The 13,193-nt window shown below is 42.3% G+C and overlaps 1 protein-coding gene across 3 annotated transcripts in view; it reads right to left on the reverse strand.

Annotated features, from left to right (window-relative positions):
• The window catches only part of TGFBR3 (transforming growth factor beta receptor 3), a 191,470-nt gene that overhangs the window by 61,452 nt on the left and 116,825 nt on the right, over positions 1-13,193 (reverse strand). For all 3 annotated transcript variants that reach the window (XM_044300757.1, XM_044300756.1, XM_044300755.1), the window contains exons 5-7: positions 4,663-4,846; positions 3,745-3,910; positions 1,153-1,300 (exon numbers count right to left, since the gene is read on the reverse strand). In XM_044300757.1, the coding sequence (XP_044156692.1) occupies positions 1,153-1,300; positions 3,745-3,910; positions 4,663-4,846 (498 nt within the window). The remainder of the gene's footprint in view (positions 1-1,152; positions 1,301-3,744; positions 3,911-4,662; positions 4,847-13,193) is intronic.

Below are 13,193 nucleotides of genomic sequence, written 5' to 3' on the forward strand. Positions count from 1 at the left end.
CTCTGCTGCGACAGACTACTGGATTTACCAAATGGAGATGTGAACCTAGCCATACTTGGTTCAACCTTTTGTATATACAAAACTAAAAGTAATCCAGAAAGAATGTAAAAAAAATCACATTGACAGTATTATTTATATGGTGCCATAAACTTTTCTTCAGTGAGGCATTGCGGAGGTCACAGAAGCACAGTCTAATCATTATCTATCACTAATAGATTCCTTCCCGACTCCTCCAGGCCAACAGATGTAGACCCCAGGATCAACATTCTACATTACTGTTTGTAGCCCTCTATGTAGACAACTATCTCTGCCATGTTATCTTCTGTAGACTAATACCTGTGGTGCATTACCGGAGGATTAGGAGTCCTTCGACAATCTACATATTACATGGAAACTTCACACTTTTGTAGGATCAAATCAATTAGCAGCGCTGATAAAGCAATAAATAACTAGGATTTATAGGCTATATTTAGAAAACTATAAATAAGTTCATCTACAGATAGGGCCATACTTTAGATAAGATGAGCCCTTGGAGGTGACAGAATGTATGTTATTGTAAGTGAAATGTTAGCAATCTTTCAACAAGACTAGGAAGCTGGTCTTCTCCTGAGAAGATCATGTATGGAACATTTGAGCTTTGGTGGTTTATTTTCCTGCCTGTTTTCAGGAGCATGCATGAAGAATGACTGTATGACCAATATAAAGTTCTAATGTGGTCGGACTTTAATGTCTGAATTACCGTGGCAAGATTCAACATTTGGAGCAACTTACAGATTATATTAGGAAACAGTATAACTAGCAACTAATGTTTTTATTGGAAATGCTTCTTGTACCAGAGGGAGGGCTGCACCGCACAGAATTTTTACCTGGTATATTCTGTGCAGTCCTGAGTAACTAAAACTGGCCATGCCCATTAGATTATTGTTGGCCAAAATCTCCAAATTAGTCAGGGTCAGCCAACCATCATGTGTATGGGAGCTTCCCAACTCTCCCCCCAATGGCAGAAGTCGAGAACGAGAAGGACTAGGCAGCTGGATTTCAACATGCCCAATTCTTTTGTTTTCGAGGAGCTGTCTGGCAGCGATTTACCCCCTTTTCTCATTCAAAACACATACAATATTGGAGAAAAGAGAAAAAGAAGAAGAAACATACCAAGATTTCCACTTTTCCCTTGACATTGTTCACCCTGATAACCCAGTTGACTAATTTTTTACACTTGAGGATAAGGACAAGATTCTTGACAAGAGTGAAATCTGGATGGCGTGGACTGATGTCAATGATTATGTCGACCTGAAATGAACTACATAAGAAAAATAAAGTCAGATAAAGAGAGGAATGCTTCTCAGATGAATGCATTGTGATCCAGCATCTCCTCAACCAATTAAACATTTAGATTCTCGCCAGAGAACAAACATGTGCGAACCAGATCGTTCCAACAAAGCATGGACAAATTGAATCTCCTGACTGATAACAGATTGACATGTAGTTAGGATAAACAATAATCAGAGATGGTTTGAGCCAAGGCCTGAAAAGCTCAATGATGAGATGAAATGTGAGTGATAAGTAATAAAGTTAGAAGTTCAAAGATGTATAAAGAACTGTCAAGAGGTGTTGTCTAAGTCAATAAGTAGACAACGCAAGACATATAATTTGCTACATGCCTGTAAGAACTTACAGATGGTGTGGACTTTATCCTCCAATTTTTACAAAGATCATTTGGCAAATAGAAAAACATCCCCTCATTTATGGTCACAGATAAGATTTGATAATCATTATAATTGGTAATTACTACGTTTTGGTGGCAAGGGGTTTTTCTTTGAAATCACGGTAAAAAATCCCATCCAGCTCTAGGGAACCTCTGAAGACTTGGCACCCAGAACTGTCATTAAACACAGAGTTAGCCAAGTTTGAATCCAGGGTAACTTAAAAAAATATTGAGGGCATCTCATTCAAAGCACAGAAAAACCAAAAGATGATAATGCTAGAGACTAAAAATATACTGGGTGTTTCATGTACAAAGGCGGCCAGCTGCCTGGTACCTCCAATTTCACATTCAATGGCAATTACAGTTTGGCAATGTAATATGTTCTGGAAATTGAAAACAGATGTTCCACACAGGCTCTACTGATGCCATTATTCATGACTTAAACGTATGGTATACAGTAAGAAATAAATAATTTGTGCATTATTAATATCAGTCCACATTAACAAACTATAAGGCCGGCATTTTATGCACATGATGTGATTATGTTCCAACAAACTGGGATTAGATGCAGACAAAGACTGTAGAGGGCTCCTCGTATGCAATTTATGTTCTGTTTACATAAAGGGGGTCATTTCTTGTTTTATGATAGTTTTGTGGCATTAACAGGTCACAAATTATATAGTACATGCCATATTTGTGCTATCATTGGTAACTTTTTAATCTTCTAGCCTCTTTTAGCGTCAATAAAAGACAGATGGGATATGATGTAGTCAACAGCCGTCCAACAAATTTACCAACTTTTAAAGGGGCTGCCCCATTAACACAACTTATCCCCAACCAACAGGAAAGACGGTAAGTTTCTGATTTGCAGAGGTCCAACTTCTGGGGCCTCCTCCGATCACGAGAACGGAGGCCTGTTCTCCCTAATTTGAACGGAACAGAAGTCACCTATGTGAGCTCTAAGGGGCTGCCGGTGATAGCCAAGCGCTTGTAGTTGGCCGTCTCCATCAGTCCTATAGAGTTGAATGGAGTAGTGGAAAAGCATATGTTTTTCCTGTTCTATGCAAGCGGATTGCCGGAGAACCCAGAAGCCAGGCCCCTGCTGATCAGACACTTACTCCTTATCCTGTAAATAAGTGATGCTGTCGTAATCGAACAACCACTTTAAGACACCAGAAGATGCACAAAATAGGCACATTTCAAGTGACGATCTTCAGTTTCAGGGGAACATCTTAATGAAAATGTCCCATTGTGTTTTCCCTTTACATGTAGGTAATACACAAACATGCGCAATAGGAATAGGCCTGACATATGCCACTGTATGCCATATGTATACCATGAGTATACATTTTTTGACGTGGTACACTTTCCAATACAGCAAAGAAAAGGTAATGCCAGCTTTTACCAGTCTGACGGAGGTCTAAAGGACACTTTTTGACCTCTATCAGGTGAATAAGGGTCTATGTATATGTTTAATATGTGTGCCAGGAGCATTCCTCATGTTATTTCCTTGTCAGGAAGGATTTGGGCCCGTTGCCCCTTACAGGATGTGTATAGGGAGATCCACCTCCGATGTCAAACCTAATGCTGCTATATACTGTAGGCAAATCATAGATTCAGAGTAAAACATATTTGATCTATTACTAGTAGGACAGGGATGGACAAAGTAGCATAGAATTCTGTAACCATTTTCACCACTCCAGAAGCCATTTTGATTATTTTTAGCGGCCAGGCAATAAAACTTTCATAGACATTAATTGGAAATAAACCAAACAGCTGCAAGAATCTATTTTCTAGGAGAATTAGCTACTGTACATGGCTCCTGGGATTGGTCAGGCCCTACAGTAGGATGACACCACTGTTGGAGCCAGTATATAAACCTTAAAGTGCACTAAGACATCACATGACTTCAGGTACCATAGCTTAAAGAGTTTCAGTTTCCATAGAAATGGAGCTTACAAAGAAGTCACCTGGACTGCTTGAATCAGTCAAGTGCATCCAAAGAATCCTTAATTAAAACAGTGTTCTGCTAATTTTACCTGTACGGTTTGGCACTTGGAGAATCCAACTCTATGATGTAAACCAATCTTTCTTCCTCTGCTCCTAAGACACAGCCTTCGGCAAACTGAGGTTCAAGGTAACGTCCAAGATAGTTCAGAGAGAGAAAACTCTTTTGGATGTTGCACGTTTCAGGAAAAGAGGAATCTAAAAGAGAACATTTAGATTTCTCTTTATAATGCTTTTTTAGGCTTCGTTCATTTTGGAGGCTCTGTCGCAGATTTCATATAAAAAAAAAAAAAAAGCTGGACAAAAGCGCACAACATGCTGCACTATTGTATCTGGTAAAGTTTTGGACTTCCCGAGAGAAACCCAGTGGAGCACATTATAGACAATGGGCACCATTGAACATCGCTCATGTCTTATGACTGATAATGCATAGTAGTAGTCAGTGTCGGACTGGGGTGCCTAGGGCCCACCGGTAAAATGTATTTTTGGGGCCCACTGTACAGATACATTCAAATATTTCCTGCTCACACAGCAGCAAGATGCTACCAGATGATTGAATGTGGGGGCTCCTGCAGCAACTTTGAGAAGGTCGGTCCTGGAGAGAAGAGGACACTGGCAGCTTTCCTCTATAGCTAGAAGTCATCTCAGCTCTGATCATGTCTATAATAAACTGTGGAGTTTGTTTAATAATCTATAACTTTTTTATATGAACATAGGCTGGTTGAGGTGCTGTACACTGAATATATGTCTGTAGTGCAGTAAGTCTACTGTGTTATGTGCCACTTGTGCAGGGGGTGGGAGCCTATTGGCCCACCTTGCTCAGGGGCCCACCAAAGGATTCACTTGTACCCCTGTGGGCCAGTCCGAGCCTGGTAGTAGTAATAATTACTGTATAAATAGTAGTAGTAATAATTATATATAGTAGTAGTAATAATAATAACGCATCATACCTTCACCCACTCTGATGTCAATATAATTGGTCATTTTCATTTCTGTAAAAGACGTAACGGCCCCATATTTCTTTGTGGTCCATTGTAGCAGGGGTTCGTTTTCGAGAGGAAGGACCTGTACTTCTGTGTGTGTGTTCATAGAGAGGCTTCTTTCATCATAATGAACGGTAGAGCCTTGTGATACCTAGTGGGACAATAGATCATCATATCTCATAACTGACTGCTCCAACCAGATCATAACTAAAGGGGGGTGGTCTGGGAGTAAAATATTGACAATCTATCCTCAGGATAGTTCCTCAGTATCTGATCAGTGGGGTTTCAACTTCTGACAGTGCCACCGAGCAGCTGTTTGAAAAGGAGTGCTGCGTCCTATTCAAACACCTGATCGGCGGTGGTGCTGAGAGTCGGACCCGAACCAATCAGATGTAGATTAGAATTAGGTTCTTAGAATAGGTCATCATTTCCCTCCCGGAAAATCCCTTTAAATGTGTTACCAATAAACTTGACAAAGCTCTTATACTGGCATAGCTCGACATAGAAATAAGATAGCCAACCTACCGATTAACATGCACACTTCAATTTAGACACTGTATACATTATGTGTGGAGTTCTGTATGCCAGAATTATCTGAGCCCTATATGGTGATATTTGATACTTTCGAACTACACAGTATATTATTCTTTCAATGTATGGCGGTGGTGGCATATTAGACCAACATACGGCCCTGATATTTATAGCGCTCATTTTTCCATCACATTATAAACTGCTCATTTCCATGGTTACGACCACCCTGCAAATCCATTAGTGGTGGTCGTGCTTGCACACTACAGGAAAAAGCACTAGCCTATGTGCAGTGCCATAGTCCTGGCCACCAGGGAGGTCAGCGCTTTTTCCTATAGTGTGCAAGAACGACCACCACTAATGAATTGCAGGGTGGTCGTAACCATGGAAACAAGCAGTGTATAATGTGATGGAAAAACGAATCCAGCCAGCAAAGGAAGCAATACGGATAAAAACAATACATTAGTAAGTGCCTTGTATTAAATTCCTGTACAAATAAATGCTATTTGGTGAAGTGAGACAGCCCCTTTAATTATATAATTAGGTTATGTCTAGTTATGCTTCTTAACAAATCGGCACTTGCTGAAACTATATGAGCACCTTCGCACGCGGCAGATTTTGTTGCAGCTGAAATCCGTTCATTCATGTGAATGAGGTTGTTTTAATGGCAAGCACATGGATTTCTGCAAGCCTGAATTGACTTTCAGTTGCAGAAACTTTCTGCAACAAGACCTGGGGTGTTTAAAGGCCATTTTGAACATCATATTTCTTCACATATTTGCACAATAATATAAAATAGATGACCACTCCAGTTATAAAATAAATAGCCAAGCAAGGTACCTGCAAAGTTAAATATACCTATACCATGAAGACACATATAAGCAGTAGTGTAAAGTACAGCAACAGAGCTGGGTCTAAAATTATGGCTGCCTGATTCCTCTAAAAGGGTACGAAGGACATAGTACATTACCCAAAGAATACAAAGCTTCTGAAACTTCTGCTCAACAGATGTGGACCGCTAAGATACCTCTGAAAACACATCACTAGAGTGAATGAAGATGAAAACCACATCAGGAACAGATTACATGTTTTCTCTCCAAGAAGAGGCGAGATGGACAAATCTCCAATGTACCTACACGGATATCTAACAAGAGATGTGTCAACCCTACTTCCAGCGCTCAAGTGAGCCAGCAGAAACACTTCTTTGGTGGCAGCATGATGCCCTTTTGTCAGGATTTCATCTATATACAATGACCGGTGCACACACCTTGGCAGATTTCCGGACATATTCCAATTAAACAAAGGTTGCTATAAAAAGACGCTTGTAATACAAAGAAAGACATCTTTCAAGGGCCTTTAGAAGATCATAGGTATTATATCGATTAACGTAAACTGTAAAAAAAACAAATGGATAAAAACATAGCAAATGAACACATACTGTATATAGTATATGCTCAAATGTAGCAGTGCTGAGAGTAAATCTTAGGGGCTACAAGTGCAGTGCATGGTCAGTGGCATAACCATTATAGATGCAGGGGGAGCTACTGCGACCAGGTGGAGAGGGGAAGGGGGCCCAGATGCCCACCCAGATCCCTGAACAAGCGCCAGTTTCAACTATATCTGCATCCCTAAGGGTTGGTTCACATCACGTTTTTCCCATCCTTTGATTGTATATAAAAAACGCATACGTTAAACACATGCCTCAGACTGATGCCATACAGTGGCATCAGTTCACCATAGAGTTCCACAAAAAAAAAAGTAACTTTTTTTACCATTGTAAAAAAAAAAGTATCCTTTTTTTTACTGGACTGTGAGGGATACAAGAACATGGTGTGCCGTGTTTTTGTATTCTTTTTTGTCACGTATACGTCAAACGGAGGCCTAAAACGTGATGTGAACCCACCCTAAGATATATCTCTAAAAACCCTAGCAACACCATTGGGTCTCACAAATCAATGAAACATGGTAGGAGGCCCAGGTCCAAAATTTGTCTTGGGACCCACAGGACCCTAGTTACACCCATGTGTACTGTGATTATTCGTCATATACTTAAATCGTACCATAAGCTACAAATGAAAAGTTGACTGTGCTGCTTAACTGCCTAATAGGACCTTAGATTCCTCCTTCCAAAATGTCTATTGAATGCACTAGTTATATGGTATCTGGGGTATTAGATTTTGGAAAAAAAAAGTAACACAATGGATCCCAAAAAAAACACGCAATTTAGCTCTTCTCCAGAAGGAAGAAAATGGTCTCTCCACTAGTGTTGCTTATATGTAGATACCCTGCAAGTTGATGTTTGGTCCATTGAAGTGTCTTGAAACATAACGAGGGAAGTCATCTATTCTGAACCACAGACATCTGTAGAAAGCCGTTTCACAGTTCTTCCTTCTCCACAATACAAAGCAGGAGAGAACCCCAAGATCTGCATGATAGGCCTCTCACCCATCCAACCAGTACCCTGCTTTGAAATGACAAGGAGCAAAAACTCTGAAACAGTGCTGTCTACAGAGGAATGTCTCAGGTTTGGCGAATATCTTTCACCATCTTTCAATGGTCTTTAAAAGGGGTCGACCAGCCTTTACCAAGTCATAGCTAGTGATGCCCTATGCCGACGATAGGCTGAGTGCTGGGAGTCCAAAATCCTGCACCCTTACTGATCAGTTGTTAGACAGTAGCTCCGTTGCTGGAAGCTGATGCCAGAATTACACAGGCTCATCAATGGGAGCAGCACTGTAGTAATCAACCCCCTCCGTTGCAAGGCTGATCGTGCTGTGTAGTTCTGGCGATGGAGTAGCTGATTGGCGGGGGTGTGGAGTGTAGGACCCCCACTAATCAATTAGTGTTGGCCTATCCTAACCCCTTTAATGTTTTGGAAATATACTGTGTAATTACCTGTAGGTGACAGAGGAGGGGAGGAGAACAGGATACAGCAACGGGGCGACCGAGGTAAGTACAGATGTAGACACATCTGTATTTACCCCGCTTGCGCCACTGCGGTATCCTGTTCTCCCCTCCTTCTCTGATGTTCGACCAGGCACACGGCTGCACGGAGCGATAAACCTGGCTGCACCGATTACACTACAGGCCAGGGGTGGGTGTTGCGCTCCTAGAGCCACCCCCTAAGTTGAGAAGCTCCACCACAGGCCAGGCTTGCCTAAGTCAGGACGTTCCTCACTATAAAGAGCCTGTCTCTTTTTCTTTTCTACCTGCAGGTGACACTGGAGGAGAGCTAATTTGCATATTTTCCCCAGGAAGCATTGTCTTTAAGACCCCCTACACCAAAAAAAAGACCCACGTCAACAAGATGCCTGGAAGAGCGCTTTCTAGATAACCGAAAACCAGATGCAAAGTGAGGTCACAACGACCTGTGCCAAATTATTGCTTATCTCAACTCCATCTGTACATTGAGCGGAGACTATAAAGAGCCCTAATATGTCCTTTATCTAAATGGAGAGAAAGACATGACGGTTGTGCCAGAGACATGGACAGACATCTGAGCAGACGGCAGACATCATGCAGAACAGGACAGTAAGGCACATACACTGTAAATCTGGGATAACATGTTTACATCTAACTAATTACACTGTTCTGCGTTCACCGATGCCTTGGTAGATTCCCCAATCTAATCACACAGTCATTAGTGATGCAAAACACCATCTAAGCAGATGTGATCTGATCCCAACCACATTCATTAAACATCTTCATAAAAATTAACTTGTATCAACAGAAAAGTATTTATACAGCAGAAGATTTGTCTCTGGACTCGAAGCAATAAACAGTCTGAAACCATAAGGCCCCTTGCAGACGAGCGAGTATTCCCCGCGGGTGCAATGCGTGATACGAACGCATTGCGCCCGCACTGAATCCGGACCCATTCATGTCAATGGGTCTGTGTACATGAGCGGTGATTTTCATGCATCACTTGTGCATTGCGTGAAACTCGCAGCATGCTCTATATCGTGCGTTTTTCCCGCAACGCTGGCCCCATAGAAGTGAATGGGGCTGCGTGAAAATCGCATCCGCAAGCAAGTGCGGATGCAATGCGTTTTTCACGGATGGTTGCTAAGAGATGTTGTTTGTATAGATAAATAAATCGCATTGCACCCATGCGATAAAAACTGAATAACTGAACTAGATCACATACTAAACTGAATGAACTTGCTTGCGAAACTGCGCATTTTTCACTGAACGCATCCACAACGCATCCGAACCTAATCCGCTCACGCTCGTCTGCAAGGGGCCTAACAACAAATCTGAACCATCACTGAAACTGAACGCTGCTCTCCGCTGAAGCGCTTTAATCATACAGGGGATGCTCTACGGCAGTGCCCAACAGGAGGATGACGTGTACATGGCGGGGACATTATGCACACCTCTCAATATTAGAGCATAAGGTTACATTCACATCAGCCTTCTTCCTTTCCGAAATTGAGGAAAATGCTTTCGTTTGACAATGAATGGGGACAAAACTGAACTGAACGGAATGCACCAGGACAAAAAAACGGAGTGGGATGCGGTTGTATTATCTCTAAAATGCCCAAGACAGATCCGGCATCAAAACCGTTTTCTTTTGTGTCCGAGGAAACGGATTTAGCACCATTGACTTACACTGTCTTGGGCATTTTAGAGATAATACAACCGGATTCGTTCATAACGGATGCAGCCGGTTGTATTTACCCTAACGGAAGTGTTTTTGCTGATCCATGACAGATCCAGCAAAAAGTCAGATGTGAAAGTAGCCTAAGCCATGTCGTACTCTAAAATTTAAGGGACTGTCAATCAAACATGTGGGCGAGATCCTGGGTGGCATTACTGGCGGTGCAATGGTGCACCAAACAGAGAGTCCCTGCCCACAGTGCGCTGAAAACCCTATCTGCATAAAAAATAAAAAGAGGCATTTCTCAGGATAAGAAGATGGAGGTATGCCTACTCTGAAATCAATCTGGAAGTGACAGACTCCATCTATGCAATCCCAGATTACGGTAATTTGTCTTGGATGTTGGCTACGCCCGTTTCCCACCCTTGTCACGCCCCCTTTTGGAGAAGTGGTAAAAATATGCACTTGTGACTTTTTTTTCAAAAAGAAAAGTCAAAAAACACACAGCTTGCAACTTTTACAAGCCTTTTTTGGGGGAGCAAGAGATGATAAATCTCCCCTTTGCCTTGGGTAACTATGCCTAAAAATTCTTCTCAAAATTAGGGGGGGGGGGATTTATTCAAATTGGTGCTGAGGAAAACTGGCTTACTTGCCCATAGCAACCAATCAGATTCCACCTTTTATTTTTCAGAGCTCCTTTGGAAAATGAAAGGATCGATCTGATTGATTGCAATGGGCAAGTTCTACTTTACACCAGTTTTGATAAATCTCTCCCTATGTTTTTTTCTTTTCTGCTTTCCATAACTTTCTATGTAATGCTTTCCTGGATCTCATATCTGTACGTTCCCGATTTATGCACACATTGATTTGCTTCCAGTATAGCTATATAACCTCTTCTCTTCGCCTGAACATGACCTGATTTGACCACAGGACTCCAAGACCTTTCTAGCATATCAATAATACAGGCCGGTGGAACCAGTAAAACAGATGTGAGCAGATGCTGGGCCAAACTGTACGCCTGCCATCCTGAAAGGCAGTGTGGTAGAGATCTGCTTACGGGCTGCATAGTATCTGTGACCAGATTTGCGTTTCGCAGTTTGAAATCTTGGCTTTGGTAAGTGGTAATAGAAAAGTAAGGCCTCATCTGTCAGTTCTATAAACTTTATTACAGCAGCTTACGGTGATGGCAGGGGACCAAGGCCTGTTATTATTACTGGATATGAGTCAACCACCTGGCTCCAAAACAACAAAAAAGAAAAAGCCAACTTTGCTAGCACACCTGCCACTGAGGAATACTTAATACCAGCCGATAAGCGGGTTACAATATTTCAGCGCAATGCAAAATAATCTATACCCAATACCGTATGCGCGGTAGAAGTGAACTAATGATGTTGCAGCCAAATGTCTAGAATTTCTGCCGATCCGGTAGAGATCCTGTTCGAAATTAACGAGCGTCCCCTGAGGCTGCCTTCACACTCACCAGATTTTGTTGCAGAAATTTCCGAGAATTAAAATCAGTTCCATTCACCTGAATTGGGGTTGTTTTGGCGGCGAGCACAATCATTTCTGCAAGTCTCATTTAGATAAATAGAACAGATTTTCGGTTGCAGAAATTTTTTGCAACAAAATCTGCCGCATGGGAGGAAACCCTAACGCTGGGTTCACACCTGAGCGTTTTACAGCGCGTTCCTACGCGCTGTAAAACGCACAACAGGCAAGAACCAATGATTCCCTATGGGAATGGTTCTCACCTGGGCGTTTTACAGCGCGTACGATCACGCTGTAAAACGCCCGACGCTCAAACAAGTGCTTGAGCTTTTTTTTGGGCGTTTGTCGCGCGTTCCCGCACATAGATATTCGGGAACGTGCGACAATGTGTGCACCCCTGTCTCTGTATGCGCGATTGTAAACGCCCGTACAATCGCGCATACAGAGCGCTCGTTTCAGAACGCTCAGGTGTGAACCCAGCGTTAGGGCCCGTTCACACAATGTTCTTTTGAAATTTTTTTCCATGCGTTTTCCGCTTCAGAAAAAACACCTCTAAAAAGCCTCCCATTCACTTCAATTGGAGGTAGAACCAGCTTTTTTTTTCCACGCTCAAAAAAAAAGTGTGTATAAAAAAGAGGCAGCATGCTCTATCTTGTAGCAAAATCCACCATGATTCTCCCATTAAAATGAACGGGAAGCTGAAAAAATATGAAGCTGATTTTTTCAGCACATTTTCAAAATCCTTTGTGTGATCTTCCCCTTAAGGGCTTGTTCACACGAACGTATGCTGCCCGTTGCCGTATTGTGGACCGCATTTCAGGATCCGCAATACACGGGCACCATTCCGTGTGCATTCCGCATAACGGATGCGGACCCATTCACTTCGATGGGTCCGCAAATCCGGAGATGCGGAACGGAAGCACGGAACAGAACACTACGGAAGCACTACGGAGTGCTTCCTGGGGTTCCGTGCCTCTGCACCGCAAAAAGATAGAACTTGCTCTATCTTTTTGCGGAACGGAGGGATCGCGGACCCATTCAAGTGTATTTGCGCCCACAGCACGGGTTTCACGCGTTCGTGTCAACGAGCCCTTACACGAAAGTTTTTTGCTCTCCGTATACGGGACGTTTTTTGAGTTCCGTATACAGTCCGTATACGGAACCATTCATTTCAATGGTTCCGCTAATAAAAAACGTAATGTACTCCATATGCATTCCGTTTTTCCATTCAAAGATAGAACATGTCCTATTATTGCCCGCAAATCAGGTTCCGTGGCTCCATTCCAGTCAATGCATCTGCAAAAAAAAGTAACACATACGGAATGTACTCCGTATGTCTTCCGTATCCGTTCCGTCTTTGCGGAACCATCTACTGAAAATTTTATGCCCAGCCCAATTTTTTTTATGTAATTGCTGTATACTGTATATGCCATACGGGAAAATGGAACGGAAAAACAGAAGGGAACCGGAAAAACTGATCCGTTAAAAACGACCCGCAAAACACTGAAAAATCCATACAGTCCTGTGAACGAGCCCTAAGGAAAAACGGAAATGGAATGCATACGGAGTACATTCAGTTTTTGAATTGAAATTAATGGTTCCGTATACGCAAAAAACGTTTGTGTGAACGAGCCCTAATAATAGGGTATGTTCATACAGCAGATTTTTCAATATAGCCCAGAGCAAATTCCGAGCAGGAACCATGTAGTATCCACAATGAAACCACCTCCCATTGTTGTTAGTGGGAGTCCATGCCACGTGTGGTTTTCCAGAGCACACCAAGAATGGACATATACATTCTTGGTGCAGTTATTATGCGGACACCACAGGAAACCTTGCAGATCAGTTCCATCATCAGAATCCACAGTGTGAATATACCCTA

This window comes from Bufo gargarizans, chromosome 7 (genome assembly GCF_014858855.1).
Source record: "Bufo gargarizans isolate SCDJY-AF-19 chromosome 7, ASM1485885v1, whole genome shotgun sequence".
Lineage (NCBI taxonomy): Eukaryota > Metazoa > Chordata > Amphibia > Anura > Bufonidae > Bufo > Bufo gargarizans.